General features: G+C 40.9%; 2 protein-coding genes and 1 non-coding gene across 17 annotated transcripts in view; 1 reads left to right on the forward strand and 2 right to left on the reverse strand.

Moving 5' to 3' along the window:
• Positions 1-22,956, forward strand: part of Mp (Multiplexin) — a 54,657-nt gene that overhangs the window by 16,670 nt on the left and 15,031 nt on the right. For 6 of the 15 annotated variants that reach the window (NM_001300032.1, NM_001169887.2, NM_001169893.2 and 3 more), the window contains exons 5-11: positions 18,357-18,452; positions 18,991-19,026; positions 19,123-19,191; positions 19,460-19,526; positions 19,658-19,803; positions 20,232-20,369; positions 22,493-22,639. In NM_001300032.1, coding sequence (NP_001286961.1) covers positions 18,357-18,452; positions 18,991-19,026; positions 19,123-19,191; positions 19,460-19,526; positions 19,658-19,803; positions 20,232-20,369; positions 22,493-22,639 — 699 coding nt within the window. Of the gene's footprint in view, positions 1-4,113; positions 4,387-18,356; positions 18,453-18,990; positions 19,027-19,122; positions 19,192-19,459; positions 19,527-19,657; positions 19,804-20,231; positions 20,370-22,492; positions 22,640-22,956 lie in introns of all 15 variants that reach the window. The other 9 variants (NM_001300031.1, NM_176294.5, NM_001169886.2 and 6 more) reach the window with 6 other exon arrangements.
• On the reverse strand, positions 10,289-11,282 carry CG17744 (uncharacterized protein). Its single transcript, NM_139813.3, has 2 exons — positions 10,988-11,282; positions 10,289-10,919 (listed from the first exon to the last, which is right to left on the reverse strand). Exons 1-2 carry the CDS (start codon positions 11,234-11,236, stop codon positions 10,452-10,454), a joined length of 717 nt encoding a protein of 238 aa, NP_648070.1. The 5' UTR covers positions 11,237-11,282; the 3' UTR covers positions 10,289-10,451.
• On the reverse strand, positions 22,313-22,835 carry asRNA:CR45832 (antisense RNA:CR45832). The gene is made up of 2 exons (NR_133181.1): positions 22,699-22,835; positions 22,313-22,616 (listed from the first exon to the last, which is right to left on the reverse strand).

Here is a 22,956-nt window from a genome sequence, read left to right on the forward strand (position 1 = left end):
TGCCCCGACGCGTCACTAACCACTGACAGAGTTGGCCAAATCCCGCGTCATAGCTCCCAACATCCAAGCTCCCCAACTCGCGCACTTTTCCGTTATGCTCCTGCATATGCATATTAAAGCAGCACGGGGCGTATGCGTAATATGTATGTATACATTTATAATATTGTGGGCTGTCCTGCCTGCCTTTGTCTTTGACTTCTGCGCCTCGCGTTCTTCGCATATGGCCGAAAGGCAAAGGAAAATACGTTTTATTTATTAAATAAAATAGGGCTGGCAGACGAGGCGCTCTCTCGCTGGATTTGAATAGGCATCGGGCGGTGAATCAAACAAAAGGCACTTTGGCATAAAGAGCGAAAGTTAACCCTTCCGAAAAGTATGCTAAGCGCACTGAAAAGTATCTCTCTATGGCTAAAACTTTAAAGTCCTTGGCCATTTTGACTGCATTTAATTGCACGAGAGGCACAGCAAAATTTCAATTACAAAACAAACTTTGCTCTGCACATCTTCTTGGCCGAAAGTGATCATAAATATTCATGTAAATCCTACTGGGTGCATGTGGGTCTGTGTGTTTTCACTGCTAATATGCATTTAAATATCACAGGCTGATTGTTTTTGCTGTTGTTTGTAACATTGACTTGCGTCAGCTTCGCTTTCAGCAATATGTAATTTTGATTTGTAAATTTAACAATTTATCATCATAATAGAATATTAGGATCCATTATGCTGGCACAATTTCAAAATTCAATTCGCAATGTTTATTTACATATTTTGGTCAAGTACAGCCATCCACACACTGCCAATCAATTGTGCTGGAAATTAGTTTTCAACAAACACTCAGGTCCTGTTCATTCTGCACTCGTCGGATATCGAATAGTTTTTAGTGGTTTGTTAGTTGGTCAGTGTGCTTTCTATGCGTTGGAAAACTTGGTTCAAAAAGTGTTCTCTCTCTTTTCTCATTTTGAAAAATGTGTGGACAATACATTACAACTGGAAATGGTGTAATAAATAATTGAAAGTCAGCCGGTTGCTTTGATTCCTCGAGCATTATTTTACGACGGATCTGGTTTTCGATACTCATTTACCGCATATATTTACGCTTGATGGACGGCCATGAGAGTTCGTACCCCAAGGCAATAACACATGCACATACCTTTTGTGTTTATGTCCATAAATGGGTTTTTTATTACGTCTAGAGCTGCAGGCCGTTAAAATCGTACATATTCGGTACCTATTTTTTATGAATTTAATGGGGGCTGTTGAGTTCTGGTAACCACATAAAACCCTTACAAAATAATGTGAACCAAACGAACACATCTTCAATGACACAAGGCTATGCTACAGAAGCAATGACAAACTATGATTATTTTGTAATTTTATAGCTACCCCAAAGGGGCGAAAAGCCCGCCCAACCAACCAAATGGGGCGTCACCAATAAACATAAATTATGCAAATTTTTGACTTTAATTATACGAGCTGATAGGACCGCCCCATATTTCTGCCCATAATTTTTTGGGTTGTTATTAATTAGGCAGAGACTTCATGAGCGCGTTTTAATCATTGGGAACACGCGTCTCAAGAAAACCCCATATGATGGGGATATCTTGGATACTTATGTAGATATATATAAATATATATATAGTATATGTACACGTGTAGATGGGAGGAGCTGTCGGGCTTATCGATCAAACGCTTACAAAAGTCACAAAGGCCTGAGGTTAGGCATTAGACATTTCTTGCACTGACGGTTTGTTTTGTTCCGCCTTCATATTAAGGATACATGTGTGACACATATCCCACTCCGTGGATACATTCCTATACCATTTTCCGACCTTGTCACAGATAGCTGCAGACAAAGACGGGGCCACATAAAAAAAGGGAAATTTGTGCGGAAAACGGTGCTTATTAAAAATTACATGTCAAACGGAAAGGCAGCAGAGGAAACCCAAAACTCACACGAGATGACTTTGCACAAAAGCTTTTAGATTTCGTTGCTTTGGGGGACGGAAGAACCCTTTTTAAATATGTCGCCCCATTATCTTCATTAGGCGCTAATGTCCGAAAAAGGGTTTCGTTCAAACTATTGTCCTTTGTAACTTTGTTTTTTTTTCGCCTTTTTCAGGATTTAACTTTCTGACTACCATGACAACTTCAAAAGTCGTTACTCATTTTTGTGTACTTAATTTGGCAAAAGATATGAAATTTCCTTCTTATCGTCCTGCCACCTTTTATTTTTTTTTTTGGCAGCACAAGCTTGCCCCTTTTCATTAAAAGTAAGTCTGAGTGCCAGGGTGTAGGTAATTTCATTAGAAAACTTTAAGCTTAAACTCCTTGCCTGTGTGCCTGCAGTCGCAGAGTTTTAATGCTGCATGAAGAATGCCAAGTTTAGGAGGGGCGGAGTATGGGTGGATCCGATCCAAAGGTGTGGGCCAGTCGCTTGACTTGGCATAAAAAAAGTTTCCTTTTGGGCTTCCACTTTTTGGGCGCGCAACAAACTTTGTGTTACGCCGCCGCCGACTCGTTGACTCAATAACTGGTTGGCTTCACTCCTCCCTCTGCACCGAAAAAAAAGGGAAGCGAAGTCGAAGAAGGCCCAAAAGGTGGGCGTGTTAGATGGGGCTGTGGGCGTGGTTGGGTGTTAAAGACTTAAGGTGAGCCCGTGGACGCTGCTGGTGGCTCTAGACTGACACGATTATCGTAATTATGCGCTGACTGTAGCATACTTTTGTGAGCCAGCTCTTAGCCCCATAATAAGTTGTTGTTGTGTGAGTGAGTGCGTGTGTGTATCTGTGCATCTCCTGTACGTTTAAGAGTATGTGTGTGTGTGTGTTGGCCCAACTTTTGCCGCAATTATGTAGGTTGGCAGAAGTTGCTGCTCGCCTTTTTTCATTTTACTTTCAGTTTTTTCGGGGGTGCACTGGCTCAAGGACGTAAGCACCAGAACCCGCTGCAAAACATTTGGCTTATGCCTTTATGCGGTTGCCAAGAAAAAAAGAAATTACACAAAATGTAGCGAAAGTCGTAGCAAGACATCTTGCGAACATGTGACCAATTTTCAGAGCTTCATTCCTTGCCTTTGACATTGCTATAATTCAATATTTTTTTTTTTCAACCAAACTTGTTGGCAGCTTAACTTTTTAAAAAGTTTACTTCAATTGCTACCTCTGTTTTTTTTTGGGTTTTGCCGTTTCGATTGTGAATTTTTCGTGGTGATTTGAAGGCGAAATACTTTTTTTGATGTTTTTAAAAGTAACCATACATATTTTTTCGTTAATGGTCAAGTTACGTTAATGGAACATTATGCTGTTTAAATCTGTTATTAGAGGGTATCAATTGGCCTTTTCGCCACCAAAACAACCATATTTTTCAGCCGCCACCCCTGGTGCCGCAAATCAGTGAGAAAATGCTGACAAGCGACGGGTGGAAGGAAAAAATACGGGAAGCAGAATTAAATAAAACGTATTACATTTGTAGCGTTTACAGGAAGTAAGCGTGAGGGTCGGGGGTCCTTGGTCGAGTGCCTGTTAAGGGGCGTGTGCGTGTGAGGGTGAGTATGAGTATGAGTGTGGGTGAGGGTAAGGGTGTGAGCTCCTTGTGCGAGTGCTTGTGGCATGTGTACAAAAACGCTTTGTGGCAGGGAAAGCACCTTCCTGCTTCCTCAGCAACAGAAACATGTTGGCGCGGCAAGGGAAGTTCACAAGGTTAAGACTTGGCCACAAAAGCCATTAGGCATCAGCATCAGCGCCAGCAATATCACTAAGCCAAAGTCCAAGCGGGTCAAATACACTTGCCGACATCTCAATAATCAGAGATGGCAAGAGGCTATCGGTACGTGGGAAAATAACAGGGTACAGACCAAATTTTTAGGGTCTCACTTCAGCATGAACCAGTATATGGCGCCCAACGTGGGAACTGTATTAAATAAAAAAGAAATCAAACGGCTTAAATTCGAAAATGTAATAATCCCAGGATTAGCTTACCATCACTGCCGAACCACGAAACTATACTAAAATCGAAGTGAAAGCGAAAACCAAACCATTTGTGTGTGTCGATGGTGGCAAAGCAATATACCCACCCTCAGCTAATTAATATTCCAATTTATGCATTTTCTTTCAGGCAATTCTATTCGTCGCCGGTTGTTTGTTGTTGTTCATTTCGTTTGGCGTTGATTTCTCGTAGTGCTTTAAGTGTTGTATATCGAATTGGTGTTGAATCGGAATCGTGTAAATATCGTACAAAATGGCAATGGTTATATCGACGCGTGCCAAGCTCGTGATTACCGCGCTGATTCTGTTCTTCCTGCTCGGCATCGTCCTCGTAACGGGCTCCACAAAGGGATGGTTCAATCCCAACCGCTACAACGGCGAAAGGGTGGCAGCTAGGATTCAGGTAACTAACATAAACCCACAAGCCTCGACGGCAACAAGTTTTGCCGGGTTTGCGTTTTTATGAAACCGAATGGCATTTCAGTCTAATTAAAATGAACTAGCCAATTAATTATAATCATTATCAACACGTGTCTGGCGCACAATTTCTCCTTTTCACATTTTTTGTTTGCCACAACCACTTTACCAGGCTCGCCAAGCATCTAAACATTACGAACTGTGTAATGTGTAATACTAAATGGTAAATGCTAAATGCTTGACATCCTGCCCCTTTTAAATGCAAACAAATGTCACCGTTGTGGGGTCCTGGACTGGGATTCCTCACGTGGTGACCAGGTGGGCTTAAAGTCGGGCAGGGGAAGGTTTCGCCTATAGCGCGGCTTATGCGCGTCCAGCACGCACACACACCACAACACACACACACACACATATAGTTGGAACTAACAACCAGCACCCACAACAAGTTAGGGAAACTTTTAAACACATACTCGCAAATATCGTCGCAGTCACAGCGAGCGGAGAGCAAATAAAGCACGCCAGGATGTACACAGGAAACGAAGATGAGCATTTGTTTTATAAAGAATGGCGGAGTTCTTGATATTATTTTCAATGTGGTTACTAGAATACTTAAACCGACTGTGTCTCGCAAAATATTTGTTAGATCTTAAAAAGAGATTTTTAATCATTTTCATTAAAATGTACATAGTAATACATCAAACAAGTTGTAAGGTTAAATTTATATCGGAGATTGCCTCTATTAGTAGTAAAATTGATAAATTATTTATTAGTATTATTACAAGTAATTAAAAAATCGAAGTGAACCTTTTAAATGCAGTAATTACTTCCATTCAATTATTTTCCGTGCAGGTATACATGCAGTACACGAAAACAAATAAAGTTTATTGTGACAAATGTTTCATGACAACAGCACATTTCGCTCTGGTCGAGCACACCTGCCTCTTCCGCTTGCCACTTTCTCCCCCAGGTGAAAGACCACCATTGTTGTTGCGAAGTAGAGGAATAAAAGACCATTGCAATTATTGGAGCACATTATAAGCATTTTGTTGACGACGCTCGGTCACAAGATAAATTGATAAAACTGACACGGGTACGCTCACCTGTTCCGTATAGTACTTCTTGTCCCGTTTAACGAGCTGCGTTTTAAGTTTTTACTGCTGCCCACGTGTCGTATACGCAATGTCAGTTTTTGCGACTACTTGAAAGAATCTATTTGGTGAATGAGTGGTTTGCAGTTTATAATGCCCAATGGTATTTCTACAGAGTATTTTTACTTTACCCGTCTATGAACTTGCTTTTTCATATATTGCATTTCTCGAAAGAAGTATACAAGTAGTTGGCAGACGATCATTTCTCCATTTTGTGGCTGGTAAAATGTAAATATCCTCAGCATTTCAAAAATGTTTATGAAGGTAAATAGACTAAATTCATTTATGTAACTTGCCTAACTGGTTTACCACAAAATATTTTCAGACTTTATGATGACCTAAGGAAATGCAGAGATGAAATGATTTAATCGTATTTATAAAATAGCAAATGCATTTCACATTAATGGAATGTGGGGAAACGCACTTAAACTTAATTAAGTTTCTTCTGTTTCCTAAACATGCAAATGCGACTTTCTACTGATTAGAGTTTTGTGTAAAATACAATGACTAAAAATGTGTTAAATTGAACACGCCTTGCAATGTGCTAATTTCCCACCCAATTTCTAAAGTTTTGTCATAAGAAACACAAATGATGTACTCAAAGAAGTACAAAAGAGCAAATGGCACCTATTTCCGTGTTGATAGAACCTTTTCTTTCCTGTCAAACGTTATTTTCCATTGTTTCCGCCCCGAAGGACCTTTCCCAAAGGGAGTCAGTCCAGGCAATACAGAGCCACAATACGAGAAAACTTCGACTAATACCTGCATAATTGTTGTGCTAATTTTGTCAGCACGCCCAGTTAATGTTTCTATTGACACCAAGCACGATGGCGAAGGGGCACCGACGGGTGGGCGGTGCTGGGCGATGTCCTTTTCCAGAGTTGCACTGCTTTGACATTATTTACGCTTACCTATGGGTTTGGCTCGCCCTCACCTCCCCCCTTTGCCAGTCCCCTTTCGAGTCTGAAAACAGTGATTAAACTAATTTTATGCAGAAGCGAGGCAGGACGAGGGCGAATACAAGGATACAGGCGAGGATTCGCGGAAAACGAGGAAACGGCGAGGGGCGAGGCAATAAAAAACCATTTAAAACATTCAAAGTGTCGCATGAGAATGGGCGAAGTGAAAGTCGACAAGCGCTAACGACTGGCTTCGATATGGAAAATAGTCGATGGCTCTATTTTGCTATTTTTCCATTACCATCTATCTCTATATGGGAAAAGATAACAGCATGAAAAGCAAGCAAAAACTACGCTATCTTGCATTAAAAGTCGATTCGGATTGAATCGGTTTTAATGGAAAAGTGAATTAAAATTCATTAACACGATCAACACTTTTCCACGCTATTCTTGATTATTTTTCCCAGTGCCTAACCAAATAAATGTGCTGAGCGCAAAAATGAAATCAAGCCCAACAACCAAAGAAACAAAGTTTAGCAATAAAAATCTAAAACAAGGAGTGCGAGTTGTAGCCAGTCTGTTTATAAAGCCATTTTAGCATGGGCTGTCTCACCTGGCACCACCCAAACAGCACCACCCACTAAATGGTGCCCGAAACCACCCACTTTCTCCCAGCACCATCCACTAGCAACCGGCGATGGGTTCATTAGCAGTGACTTACATTACACAAGCTTTTCCTTGTTTTTCGCTATTTTCCTAGTTTCCTTGGTGCTGTTAATTACGACCCCACGATAAAAATGGCAGGAAAAAAGGGGAAAATCGGTGGGGAATGAAAGGAAAAAATGCCTGGCACACAATTGGAAATTTATAAAAATTACACGTAGATTGACAGGCAATTTGTCCTTGTTTAATACGAGGTGGTTATCCACTGCCAGCGGTTGTTGGCTTATTGACTGATTTCTCCGAATTCCCGAGGCTTAGACATGTGGCTTTTGGAGGCACGGCGAGGTCTATTAGGTTTCATTAGTGTCTAATTACCCAAAAGCGAAATTAGGCGAAAGCCAATTATAGTTAATGCATTTAGCAATTTCGACTCGTCGAAACTCGTTGGACATTTATGGGATGACAAGCATTGTGTTACACCACGTATTAGTCGATAATCCTGCTGCGCATTTCCAATTAATAAGGCATATATTATGTGGCATGGTATCCTTGTGGGCATAAAAAAGCCATTCACACTCGCATTCAGACATATTCCAAAAGGAACAACCCATCGACATTTCTGTCGAATGGAAAGAAAGTAGCCAACCATTAACTCACACCCACTATCCGATTCTCGATTGAGCAATAAAAAACTACCGGAAAAGCATTCCCCTAGATTTAGCTAGACAAATACACAGGTACATATATGTGCATTCGTGGCTGGCAATAAATTATAAAAATATCCGAGTGCCTCAGAAGCAGAAGGAAAGTTTCCGGCTAAAAGAGAAACGAAATGCCAGTGGAGAATTCTTGGGAATCGAATCATAGTTTACTAGCAAATAAACCCGAAACTGGGCTGCTGAATTTATTTCAAAATTAAATTCCTTATTCGGAGCCACTGAAAAGTCATTTATAAAATATTTCATTTTCTGCACTAAATAGAAGCTAATCCAAAGTCAATGGCCTGAAAAATAGCTTCCTTCTTCAACTAAAAAAAAATTCTGAAGTTGACTAAAAGAAACGATTTTCATATTCATGAGTGTCGTGCTCTCTGGCTTTACTTGAGATAAATTCAAATTTAATCCCCACATTCCTGATGTGTATAAATTCCGAAAGGCAAAACATTAAATATTGAGCAACGCTCCGTACATTTGATTTATGAAAACATATTACTCCCGTTGCTATCCTACAGGGCGGAGAAAAGAAACACAACCGGAGTAAAAATACGGATATTTGTGAAAGCTTCTTCCACGGGCTGGGAATATAAGCATATGAAAAACTAGCTTCCGTTACGTTTATGATAATATTTTATTAAAGCGCAGCATGCCACTATAACTACGGGTTAGCAACCAAATGGCAGGAGTTTGAGTTGCACGCACCCAAGGAATCGTAGGCGAAATCCAGAGCGAACTTGGAGCTCTGGAGCTCGATGACGACGTCGACACGCCCCGCCAAAGAGTTCGTAATAAATTTATTATTGTGCCGCACCAGAAGCCAGAACAGAAACGAACTGAACCGAACCGAACAGAAGTTGCAGGACGATGGCGTAGGTGGTGGTATCTCAATTTTGATGGCATAGATAGCACAACTTTTAGCCGTCTCTTGCGGTTCTGACGCTGCGATAGGCAACGTAAAGTTTTCGCTTCTTGAACTTGTTGCATTGACAACCTGCAACGGAAGTTGCTCCCTTTAGATTGCAACTTTTGTGTGCATATCGCGAATGCTGATAACCCGCAGCCTGTAAATTAAAGATACCTTTTACAAATAATTGGGTTGGGTTTTATGGGTAAACTAACAATTTGATATCTTATTATAAATTTGAAATTAACGTAACACAATCTTAACCTATTTACCTTCGAAAATTGTATAGATAAGAATTGTGAGTGAATATGCTTATTTTATTACGTAGTTGTGTCCTACCATTCCCAAAAAAAATGTATTTTGAAGACAAATGTTACGCTTCACGCTATAAGTATTGCAAATAGGTAGCTGGAGGGTTGTTTTTTTTTTCTCAAGAAAGGATGCATCTGCATTTGCATCTCAGTAGCCAAGTATCTCAGCAAATTGGATGCAACCCTCGGCGGCGAACTGCAGTTGGCAAGCGTGTTGACAAGCACCACGCACTGTGATGCCCCCGGGGGCGTTGGGGATCTGGCCTGGTGCTTCAGATATGGCGCGAGATATGCCCAGGATAAACCATGCCATATACCTTTCCACTGCCGCAATATAAATAGCACTGATTTGCGCTAACAAATGCGGAGCGGTGGCTGTCGCTATCTGCTATCTGCGACTTGCTGGCAGCCCGAAAGTTAAGCCAACCAACCATACAACCCATTTGTTTATTATGAAAATACGGGCTGCTCGGTCTCGTGAGTGGAGCTCCGTATTCCGTATCGTTTTCTCCGGCCCTCTGAGCCTGTATCTGTGCCTGTGCATCTGTGTGCGTGTTCGGCGTGTTAGTATGAGTGGATTGCCGTCTGTGTGCGAGTGCTGCCCACAAAAACCTTAAACTGATGACACACTTCACATGGAGGTTTCTGCCTCTGGCTATGGTTCTGGCTCTTTTTTGGTCGTTGCCGTGCGCCCGTTCATAGAACTTACACAGTAAAAGGCAGCTAAAACTTGCAAGATTTTAATAAAAATCAGTAAATAGCAAGGGTTTATCAATATGTAAATGGCTTTGGATGTAAGTCCTTCGCATACTAGCTTCCTTATATATACTTCCTTATATATATATAACTCTTAAGAGCGACAGCTCATAAATTTCTGAACAATTCCTATTTCTAACTTTTTCAATGACAATTTATATGTCGTACTTACAATGTAAGCAGCGAATTAACCATTTACCATTTAGCACTCAAATATTTGTACGAATTTCGCTCAGTGCAGCTTGTAGCCGGCTTTCGGTGCTGCATTTCCGCTTGAATGGCGTCTGTGCTCGGAGCAACTAACAGCCCATTGACAAGGGGCAGTGGGTGGGTGGCTGTTGGAGGGTCGTAGGGCTGTTCAGTGGATGGTGCGGAGGGGCAAGTGTGTCACCACACACGACCACGTAACTGAAAGGCATACTTACCGTTTTAAAACTGTGCGCTCTGTACATGGCACACTACTATATTGACTTTGAAGCATAAAAAGCTTTCCCAGATACTCCAATACACTGGAGGCGAACTCTTTATTACCGCCCATATGCCGGAGTCATGTTTCTGTGTTCTGTAGCTCCAAGTGTGGGTATTGTACAATGAAAACCGTTGGAAGCCATGCCATGGGAATAGACGGTGAGATGACTTCCTGATCGATTTGGCTTAAGTCCGGGCCTTATCAGCATTGGTTCCCGTGGCAAGTGGTCCTTGGGGTTTTGCCAACATATCTAATGTTTCGAATTCATCCTCCTCTTCGGACTCCAAGTGGGCATCGAAAAGGGCACAGAAGTCCCTTATGTAGTTCCTAAGACTTGCAATTCGCGACTGCAATTGCACAAAGATGCGTTCATCGAAGACTTTCACCTTGATTCTATCGCCAGTATCTTTAGTTATCGAAGCCAGATCGTATAGGTCCCTTCGCTCGTCCAGATTCTTGCTACACAGGCGGCTGAGGTGCGTTACAAAGTCCTCCATGTCCTCTATAAGTTCCACTACTAAAAAATAGTTTTTGGTCTTATTTCGAGCAGTTATAGGCTTTGCAACGGAATAGGCATAATCGAACTTTTCACCAATGGCCTTAAGATCACCCGGTAGTCCCTTTAAAGCATTCTGAGTGCAGACTAAAAGACCCTGTAGTATAATTTATTAATATATTATTAGTTTTTTCTTATTTCGTTTTTTTAATAACTCTTGCTTACATTCATATCTGTGAAGGCTCTCCAGTCTGCTGATAATAGCTCATAATCTGGCCACCAGTCTTCATTTTCATCTTGAAACTCATCTCGAGTGGAAGCTATCATGCGAGTCTTTAGTATCTGAAGTAGTTGTCCCAGTCGTGGTTTCATCAGCTCTATGATCAGGTTTCGTAACTCTTCAATCTCTTTGCTTCCTTTAGAATCTTTGGGAGCTTCCTTCAATAGTTTATTTAGGACTTTAGCAGACTCCATGGTGGAAAAAAAATATAATGTGGCAAGTTGAAGCTGCGAGTTTGAGTAAAAATATTGCTGTATTAGCACCAAAATTTTTGTTTTGAAGTAGAATTCAGAAAACGCCTGGCCTCCTGAATTTTCACCATGCACTTCAGGACCAGTTATGCACATCCTCTTTATATACATATATACATATATTTAAAATTGTGCATATTTTGCCTTAACTGCAGCTGCCGCGGGAGAACGGCTTACGCTGCGTATACGCAACGTTGACACTATCTGTTTGCTTTTGGGTTTATAAAACTGTCTAAATCAACATATAAACCAACACACTGGAACATAAACACAAAAAAAATCTTCAACTTGGTCATAATATGTTCGTTTTTTAGCATGTTACATTTTAGGTTTTGTTTTTATTTGACAGGTTTTCTCGTTTTAAACTAATTGTAGTTGGCACTTTTGACCCACAATAAAATGCAATTTTAACCCTTTTGCTTTTCGTATTCGGTCTTGGGGTCAGAACAGCATAAATATGAAGGTGAAAATATAGAAATAAATTCATTGAGCAGAAAAGTGTCACAAAAACCTAAATAAACAAAGTGTAACAACATCTTAACACATTTATTAGACAAAATATGCTACATAGGCATAGTTTACATTTTTTCTGTTATGGGATTTTGTTTGTGCACAGAAACAAATGAGTTAATCTTGTGATTAAGTAAATAAATAATAAGTAAATAAATAAACTTCAATTTTCTGAGGGAGTATCCCTTTTTTTTTTTAATAATTTACTATCCTAACTGGAGCAATTCAGTATAAAATCCTATTTTGCCTCTTCTATAAGCCCGAAAGCTTCTCCGCTGAGTTCTTCTGCTGCAGCTAGTATATATGTATTCAGTTCTGTATATTTGTATGTGTGTGTATATATATGAAGCTTATGCTCCGCAGGATAAACAGTCGGGCAGAAAGGAACTGTGACAGTCGGAGAGGCGGAAGGACAAAGTGACTGAGGGACCAGCAGACAGACGCTTCTGCAAAAATGTTGGCGCAAAAACTTTTCGAGATTTGTGTCAGCTCGTTTGAGAATTAGTCGTAGGTTTTTAGCAAAATTAAAAAAAATCTGTCACTATGCGGTTGGCATTTGCCGTCTCATTGTTTTTCGGTCCCCTAACAGGGCCCTTGATCCCCCGGCTACCCCATTTCCACCCACTTTTCCAGTCTCAGTTCCATTTCCACATCCCCAGCTCCGGCTCCTTTTCATATTCGGCTTGTGTTTCCATTTCTACTTCTCGGCCACTATTTAGACAGTCACTTCTGCTCGCTGCACATGGACACTGCTAAATATACACATTAAAAATAATGTTACACAAATATAGAACCTTTTATAAGAAACGACGACTTAGAAGCAAGTTGGGAAATTCTTAAAAATAAATAGGGATTCATGTTATTCAGCCTATTATGAAACAGGTGCTAATATCCGCATGGTCATGCTAAAATTTTCGTTTTTAATCATAAAAATATTTTAAATTAGGTTTTTGAAGTATATTAAATACAGAGGTGCCCCATAGAACCATATGTGCTCGAGGTTGCGTGTACATGTTGTATGTACAAGTTTTGCGTTATATGCTCTCTGCGCTTTGATGCGACCGTTTCTTAAATAATTTATGTGCCGCAAAATGTGCAAAGTAATTTATTTTGATTATATGCAAAACAAGAACCGGCGCAAAAATGAAAATGGGCATCAAATAAAATGCGAAACGGCCGTCGAGTGTCAAAAAAAGGAGCTTTGGAGTCAAGTGCAGAGTAAAGTGAATTAAGTCCTGCACCTGGGCAGCTTTATTTTCGTATTTCCAAAAGAATCCCGCCTCTTGAAAGGCAAAAGAGGCCGTAAAAATTTATGTTGCTATAATTTAGCTTTAAAATCGCACCAAACCTCAGCCCAGCTCATCCGAAAAGTGAGAAGTGGTAACCAAGGGGGCGGTGCACGCATTTAAACGGAAATAAAATAAAATTACAAAAAGTGCGCAACTTTCTGACGTTGCGATTGTTATCCTCGTTGCTCCGGTGTTTTCCTTTTCAGATTATTTTTTTGGGCGCTTTTTTTTTTGCGTTTTTTTGGACTTTTAGCGAGGGCCGAAACGGCTGTCAGAAAGTGATTTAGAAACTATGCTATGACCCGGCTACCTTGGCCAGGTCGAGAACCGAGTTCTCCGAGCTCCCAGTTTGGAGTTCCGAGTTCAGGATTGGCATTTGTTTGTTGTCGGCTGTCGGCCGCCTGTCGTCGTTGGCCATAAAGTTGAATTTGAATTTAGCATTTTTGTTATTCGGCTATTGGCATTACCATTACCATTTTGTGTGCGGCTCTTGAAAATGCCTTGAAAACGAATTGAAATCGAATTGTTTGCACATTACTGCGGTTAGATAATTGAAGCCACATTCCAGTTAAAATTGCGTTAGTTCGCCGCTGAGTCAAGTGGCAAATACGCATAACTCATATAGTTTTTGCCACTTAAAAGCCACGGGCAAATATGCTGAAAATGTCAAAACGTCGCTTACATATTTAATGCGCTCTAACAGGCTTAATCAACATTACAAAGTAATTAGAGTTAATTCTTTTGTACTTGAGCGAGCAGAGACACCTGGCACAGTCAGGTAGACGAAGTGCTTACGCATGTAGCCGGTGACACAGCGAGATTCATGGTGAGAATGAAACTGAATCTGGAATCTGGAAGCTGATGAGGATGAAAATGATAATGAAAATTACGATGACGACGGGGTGATGGGGTTAGTGGTTGGGATGAGGATGAGGATGAGACCCGTATCTGTAAACTGTTGCGCGGCAATTTGCATGGTTAATTATCTATTAACTTGAGCATAACTTTTTCGTTGGATGCGAGTGCAGAATCCGCAGGATCCAGAACCGCCAACAATTGCACACACACAGACCCACAGATACAAATACCAAGACAAGCGGGTGAATTAGGTGCCTCCAACGAAAATATATACATCCGTTTCCGCTCTTGTCCTGGCAGTGGCTGCCATTGTCATTATATAAGAGGTAAAGCGAACTGCGAAAAATTCAAATTTGCACAGAATCCAGGTGGACTTGTTAATACCCTTGGTATATATACAAAATATATAAATATATATAAAACAATACATTTAATATATATGATTATATCACCAGATTCAGCAACTGCGATAATCATTTATTTGTAGTTGAATGGAATATCTTTCGTTCTAATTAATTTAAGTTTTAAATAGTTCATATACCTTAATATAGGTTTCAGAACTATAGGGTACAGAGAAGCAGCGTCAGCGGAAACAAGTTTATGGTAATCTTCATGCCTAAAGCTTTCCTTTGTTTCGATGCCGCTGCATGCCGTAAATTTCACTTATTAAATATTTGTGCTTAATTAAGAATTTAACTTTCACAACAAGCGAAATGTGACGGCAGTACAAGATTTTTAATGGCATTGGAAGCATAGTTCAAGTTAGACTTTAAGTTTTATTATGCATAATTAAGGTCAGGATGGGTGTGCTGAGTTACGACCTTCAATAAAAGTTTGACACACTTTTATAAGGTGAAGGAGTGATTTAAATTTATTAAAGTCTCAAATAATGGATAAGCAACTGTCATACCACCTTTTACCGTCCTGATAAATAAAATAACCTTAGAAATACTGTCTCAAATTTGATAAAAACAATATAGTAAAGTAATATACAAGTGCCAATATATAAGCACATATATCTATATACTATAGTTCCTATAAATATCAATTGAAGTCATTTCACAAGTTTCCGTTTCAGACAATTGCAGGGTTACGGCCATGGATTTCAAGTCGAATGTGAATCCATTTTCGGTTAATTTTTAAGAGCCCCAATCGATCTCCATTATTGACACATTTTTGACAAATTGCCAGATAGCCGCAGTGTTGGATTTGCGGAGTCCTTTTCCTTGTCCCGTAACTCGCAACTGAAACGTGTCTCGCATTTTTGAGGAGGCCGGTCTACCTTTCTGCTTTTTCGTGGTAATGGCAAATGGAAAAGGGTCAACGATTTGCGTATTATTTGCTTTATTTTCAATACGCATAGCGATCCCTTGTCAGGAGCAAAAGAAAGAGTGAAAAAAAAATAGCAAAAAGGACTCATTGCTAGGCAATGGATGCCTTGCTGCTGCGCAAATATTACCACACTTTTCGCCTCCTCTCCTCCCACTCACTTTTTGCTGGCCTGTTGTGTCCTTGCTCCGCTTCTTTCGCATTTCAGTTCATTTCTGGCCTTAATTATGTGCGGCACAGAATAAACAACAAATGCACAAGCAGCGCATATGTGCACATGCACTTTCAGCCCAGTTAATTGCTCACGGCACACTCGGAGCACTCTGCGCCACTTGACCGACCTGCCGAGACATCCTGCGAAAGTCAGCCATTTGTACTGCCACCCCCTCCCCATACCGCTCAACCTCCGTTGCTCTCCGCCTGACACTATTTAAACTAAATGCCCACCTTAAAATCACATTCTGCCAGGATGTCCAGGACACCGAAAATGTTTCTTTTGCCTGCGGCCAGATTTTCGTTATTTAAAACGGCCTTTGTCTGCGCTTGACCCTCTGTCGCAACGCCTGTTGTCGTGCGCCTTCGCCATTTCTGTATACACTGGAACAGAATTATGAACTTAATCTGAAAAACTGAATTTGATCAATTTAATTCTTTGACCGCTGGTCAGCTTTGTGTACAAGTTTTAAGAAGTACCCAACTCTCTAAGAATACCACCTTCAAATGTATGTGAAATAATAATTTCAATTGAACTCGTTAGATAATTCTTTAAGATATCTTTTTCATTTGCAATTTAATTTTACTTTAATTTTGCTTTTATTGTATCCTTCATTATTTTTCCATTCAACTTTGCTTAATTGCGGTTCTTTTTGACCAGCCGCATTGACACATTTCCATTTTGGTATATAACTTATATATATATATTTTTCTCCGTACACCTATTTACCTACGCTTTTTCGTTGGCCAGTTGCCTTTGCAGCTGCTTGTTGCCGTGCACAATATTGCGGAGGCGACCGGCTTTGATGTCCGCTTATCAGTTCATCGCCCTGAATTTTCTGTCGTACTCAAGGAGCGGTCGAAAAGGGTTCTCGGAGCCGTCGAGGTTAAGCCTTTTTTGCGATGCCCACAGATAGTTATTCTTTGCCAGATCCGCATCGAAACGAGGGATAAGTCGGACTGTGAAAGCTTAAACTTGGCTAAGCGAATGAACATGTAACAATATGGCCGCAGTAATTATTATTCTAACCAAAAGTGTGTTGGTCTTTAAATTGGGTAACTTTACAAACCCAGAAATGTGATACAGAAAGCACATTCTCGTTTCCTTTGTTTGGCCACTGCACAATGGCAGAGCTGTCAATTTACTTAGCCCCAAAAATGCAGGTAATAATGAGAGTCAAGCCAGCGGGAGCAAAAAAAACATCCAAAATGGCGACGTCGACTCATGCCCAAAAAATGCCACTTCCTGCGGCTTAATTTCCGTTTCAAGTGAATTTCCTTGCTGCTAATTTTGTTGCACACACACACACACACGTGCTCCAATGAAAACTGGGCCACACGGACAGAACCGTGGACGGACAGAAAATACGGACGGACACGAATCCCGGACACAAGTACGGACATTGCTTTCATGCTCCGACTCTCCAGCCAGTGATTTTCGCCGGCTTGCCATTTGTTTAGCGCATAGTTTTCTTGAAGCAAAACAAAGCCAAGCCAGAAACAAAGCAAAAACTTTAATATCCGCACTCAATGGCACAACAGTAACAAGCTACATGGCGAACAATGCTCACTTCAATGTCTATTGATGGGCCACGTGTGTGTTACAGCACACACACACACCCCCGCCCCATTCCCTGACTACCCCTCTGTTCGCTAGAATATCCTCCATCCATGAAACCATCTCATTGTCATTGACCAAAGTTTGGTGTCGTTTATACTTGAGAATTGCAGTATTGCGGGCAGAGACTCTCAAAAACAGATCATGATATTTGGTTGTTTCGATTTTTCTAATAAAAATTAAGTGTTATGAGTTTTATAAAATATAAATTATATATAATACTATATATAAATATATATTGTAAAACAAATTATATAATATAAGAATATGCCATTCCAAGGAACTACTTGATTTTCTTCCCCCATAAACTCGAGTTCCAAAATCCAGATTGTAAGTCCGCCGCAGACTCGGCGCATATTAAGCCATTGTGAGCCGTGCCAGGACGCTTTTAACCCGAAACTCAACGAGTTAGCGTCTCAGACAAAACTTTTTTAGCTGAGCGGCAGGATAAAAGCTGCACGGCCATTACTATCATTCACAGGACGAAGCAGCAGTAGCAGCCGCAACTAAAACACCCGACTGCTATTACGATGGCTTAGTTCTGGGATACCCGGTTTTGGTCCTGAGTCCTGCTGCGCCTGTTTCTGCTCCTGAAACTGGTGTCCTGGGCCGGAGTGTTTGCTGTGCCGTTTTTATTTGCAGTGCTTGAGTTTATGGGCAAATGTGCATTGAGCATTTGTGTGTCTCTCTATCTGGGGAGGTGAGTGTGTACAGCAGTAGCGAGGTCGAAGGACTAAGGACTCAGGATTCAACAGCAGGACCCGACAGCATATTGTTTGTGGTCCATTGTCTTCATAGGCCCATTCCGTATTCCATACTCCGCATTTCGTAGTTAGTTACTGCGGCCAGCAGTTCGACTCACTGCTCGCAAGTGGTTATTTATCCTGGCCCGCCTTTCTAATGGCTAATGTGAAATATGCATGCTTAATTGTAATTCTAAATCCGAAACCACGGCACACATTAGTTATCCGGCCGGCCGGCAGTCACTGTTGCACATTAACATCAATAATAAATTTCGATTTGCGGCAATTACAAATGGGGCTCGGGTATTGGATATACTTTGCAGATGTACGGGCATATGTACGTATATATACAAATTGATTGATTTATTATGTAGTGGTTTGTGGGCACTCATTGTGCGTTTGGTTCGATGAAAAGCGTTTCGAAAATTATTCCACTCGCAGTGTGCATATATGTACATAAAATATGCGATTATTGCTAACAAACACGTTACTATTTAACCCAGGGCTATTTAGAAAAAATCAATGTCTATGGTAATCCCGATGCCATAAATGTCACATGCATGCCGCCGCCAAAGGCAACGATTGCTCCCACCACGGCGGTAAGTCATCATCATTTGGAGGTCACCACTAAACCAGACTAACCGAATGCATTGGTTGGCATTTAAATTAATTAATGAATAGCAGGGCAAATCATCTTACTGATAAATTACATTAAAATTGCATTATGTTCGCATAAGTGAGAGAATATTTGCATTGGGATTTGCGTTCATTTATTGAGACAACCAAATAATGCTGCAAATAACATGTAATCGGATACACTTATATATGTGATGATGCATTTTTAATCCCCGTGCTATAAAGTTATATTTGTGAATTAAAGAGCTCAGTGCGGCTAATCGTGTTGGTTATCAGCTGTAAATTTAGCACAAAAATGTTTAAGCCAGTTCTATGAAATATTTGCAAATCCCTTTTACACATATTAGTTACTTACCACATTTAATTCACTGCGTGAATACAAACTTATTGGTTATTTATTCATTTTATTTTGTTTTCATTTTCTTTTGTAACAATAACTTGAAATTATTTCGTTTGTTCTGTCCTGAAATTTGGCATTATATTTTATTTATTTTTTTTAAGGATGATGGTTCTATATTTTATGAAGGATCTGGAGAGGTATGTTGATTTCCAAATTATTATTTACTTAAACCTTTGGTTCCCTTATAATTTTATCTGTTTCCCTTTCCACCTTTTCATATTTTTGGTCCCAAGAATATTCTTTTCGAGGATTCAACGGAAGCGAATATTTTAAGTGATGATTTTTGGAATACAGGCGATGAGGTTAGTCGGCAGTGCTATTGGTAAAAGTGTATAAAATTAAGTAAATTAATTGGCGGTGCATTAAGCAAGGACAAATGAGTTTGCACTAGTGCTATTGACGGTGCTCTTATAAGTGCTGTATAAATGGTTATATTGGTCAGCAGTGTGGCTGCGCTTTGTATAATTAAATATTTACATTCAGTTATAAGTTTATGTCAGGAAAATCAATGAAAATTGACAGCGGTTTGCACTTCAGTCCTAATGAATTTTTCCCTCTCCCCCTTCGCAGGCGACAGACATCTTCGACGCCAGTGGAATGCAGCCCCCGGGACAGACGCAGTACACGCACGAGAGACGTAAGTGCATACCCGCCGGAATCCATACCACTTCGGCTAATGTGACCCACTGTACATATGTCCAATGCCAATGCAATGGTTTTCATTACTTGTTTTTTCTTTCCATCTCATTTCCACATCCGTTTCGGCAGCGTATCGCGGCATCAAGGGCGAGAAGGGAGAGCGGGGGCCCAAGGGCGACAGCATTCGCGGTCCGCCGGGACCGCCGGGTCCGCCAGGACCCAAAGGCGAAACGGCCCCCTATCCGCCCTTTGTGGAGACGACGAGTGCGGGGGCTGTGAGTATTGCAAATAGAGACTTATTTGCCGCTGGCATCTGCACAGAAAAAAGAATTTCGATATAATTACAACTTGAACTTGAAACATTCCACTTACCATTTCAAAATAAGATGCAAAAATATTTAGAGAGCTAAATGTGTCTAAATGCTACAATTGTTGAATATCTAGACAACGCTATGTTTTTTACAGCGTACGTTTAGACAGCTTGTTAAATGGTACGAATATTCAAGTAGTATGCAGAAAATACATACATTCACATTCACCTATTTTTTTTTTTTATAAATGAAATTAGAATTGTGTAATTTTTTTCTCTGTGCCGTTGTGGTGGGCAACACGAAATTGCCTGCCTGCCCATAACGATGTGCCGCGGTAATGTGATCCGATCCACAGCCAGGTGCTAAGTTTTGTATTCCATTTCCCTTCGCAGAAATACACTGGCGAGTGTACATGTAATGCGTCTGATATCCTAGAGGCCATCAAGGACAATGAGTCGTTGCGGGAATCGTTGCGAGGAGCACCGGGCACGCCGGGCAAGGATGGAAAGCCAGGTACCCCTGGACACACCGTAAGTACCAGTCCATGCCATTTCGCAGGATTTTCTCTATCCATTTTCTTACCTTAACGAAGGATATTTCATTATGGCAAGATGTACATATTTATTACAAAGGAAGTTCTATAAAGTTCATATTTCTGAGTACTGATAGATTTAGGGAGTAATATTTCATATATACCAACATAATAAAGTTAGATACAATGCAAGAAGAATGACATATTTTAAGATGATCAAATATTTAACTAATCCATGATAAATATAATAGTTGTCTTGTGATACCTGTCTATAGGAAGACTAGAGATGAGTTCCTATTGTCTAAATTTTATTGGATGTCTTAGTGAAGGTCTGAAGATAAGTCGTTGCTGTACCCAAGCGAACTATGTATATAATCGAGCTGGAAGGTATTTGAGCTAAACTTTCTTTCATGTTTTTCTTCCGTTCGTTGGGCTTATCTGTGTGTACGGCAATTTCGAGTTACAACGGGTTCGCAAAAAGGCAATATTTGACATGAATCTAACACATTTTCAATTTCATTACACACATCGTCTAATCTCCAAGAGTGAGTGGATTGAAGCAGGATGGACTGGGGAATTGGCAAAAGGAGGGAGGGCAATTTCAGAAGGGGCTGCATGTTTTCCTATGTCAAACATCATAATTTGCACTGTGCACCATGTGTGTGTGTGTGTGTGAGAGAAAGTGTGCGTATAGCTGTGCGTGTAACCGGAAATGGAAAAAACGTTAACGTGCACACACACAGACGAACACTTAGAGTCGCGTGGTAGATGAGAAAAAGGAGAAAATGGGAGCGAATCGTAACGAAAAATTTCTTTATGCGCCAGCTCACGCTTAAACACTTATCCACTCTCCGGGTGCTACTCGTTATATTATCTCATCAGCTGGGAACGTCTTTGGCAACCATAAGAGTTCGCAGTGGATACACAAAGGACATGTCTCTATGTCTTCCTGTATGTGTGCTGAACTACACTTGACTATGTACTTGCCATTTACTTCATGCGAGTGCGCCTGTGTGTGTGTGTGTGTGTGTGCGGGTCAAAGGCAAAGTCCACAATGTAACAAGCTCTCCTCTCAACTCACTTAAGTGCTTATCACGCAACAGGGCCAAAAAACTTTGAGAAGCTTACCGAAAATATAGAATAACTTTGAATGCATGTCCATTACTTCGGTTGGAATTATTCAAAAAGCGAAAGCAGGCCAAAGACATTCTCTTCTAAAGCCCATCACCGTCTCCATTCAATCTGACATTATCTGGGGCACTTTAGCAACCTGTGGAACGCAGCCTCTTCAATGCGATGCAATACATCAAAAGGAAAGCGGTATGCTCAGCATTCTGCGGTCCATTGCCAGAAGCTAAATATGCCAGCTTGGGCCCCGAAACCCCCCCTTTTTACTCGCACCGAAAAACCCACTGACCCACACCAAAATCCTTAAGCCCAACCCACTCAAAAAGGCCTTTGGCCAGGCACGGTGAAATATGGCAAGCTGGCGCGCATACCGGAAATTCCAGCGACAACTTTGTTGCCCCACTGCTAATCCCTTAACTAATAGCAATTAATTTAAAGGACGACGATAAGCAACAGCTACACAGGCCAACATAGCAACAAGAACAAGAAGCAGAACATGGCACGCAAATGGCTCACAGCGTGACCATTTTGCATAAGATTAAGAACATCGGGAGACACATTTTTTGTGTGTACCCATCCATGTAGCCTATTGGAATGTCGGTAGACTCCCCACAACCCAAACTTAATCCCAATCCCAAAGGCCCCAAAAAACCGAACCACATGCCACATGGACGGCCCTGGTCGCGTAGATTAATGAGCTTGGACTAAAACGCAACGATTATGTAAATCGACCGCAGCCAGTTAGGCAGCCCCAAATGCTATGGCTCCGAAAACAGCTCCTTGAAGTCGCAGACCGTAGACGCTGTAGAACTTGCCCTATAGACGTAGATTTGTAGCTTTAAGGACGCAGGACACGTTATATGCACGCCCACTAATGTGATTTATTTCTCTGTCGCTGCCGGCGACGTTTCTTCCCTTTCATACCGCTCCATCCCCGCCGATACACTTCTTGTCCTGCTTCTGGATGTCTCGCTTCCGCTTCCATTTATCCAGGGAGCCACCGGAGTGCCTGGAGCCAGAGGCGCCCGGGGGTCCGAAGGTGCCCAGGGGCTGAAGGGCGAGCCAGGCGTCGACGGGCTGCCCGGAGTCATGGGTCCGCCGGGACCACCGGGCCCGCCTGGTTTGCCCGAGAATTACGATGTAAGTATTCCAATGGAAATATCAAGAAAAAGAAAGAAAATGTATTTGAATATATTTACCAGTTTAAATTTTTAATTATGCCCTAACGGGCTTGCACGAAAATATCACTAAACAATTTTAGGTCGTATTGAGTGTTTCACGTAGTCCTCACTTTTAGTCCGAGTGTCTGACTTTAAACAAGACTTTAAAACCAACTTTTATTTATTAAAAGTTGATTTGTACAGCAAGGAATACATAAATTGTAAAAAATCTCCTGAAACACTCAACAATTTCTTTGGATAATCCAAAGATCGAAGTATAAATATAAATTTATTACT

Source organism: Drosophila melanogaster, chromosome 3L (genome assembly GCF_000001215.4).
Source record: "Drosophila melanogaster chromosome 3L".
In the NCBI taxonomy this organism is placed as follows: domain Eukaryota; kingdom Metazoa; phylum Arthropoda; class Insecta; order Diptera; family Drosophilidae; genus Drosophila; species Drosophila melanogaster.

Coding starts and splice junctions, on each gene's coding strand:
- CG17744 (NM_139813.3), bottom strand. CDS start 11,236: ATGGAGTCTGCTAAAGTCCTAAATAAACTATTGAAGGAAGCTCCCAAA. Junction 10,920..10,987: donor GAGCCTTCACAGATATGAAT/GTAAGCAAGAGT, acceptor ATTATACTACAG/GGTCTTTTAGTCTGCACTCA.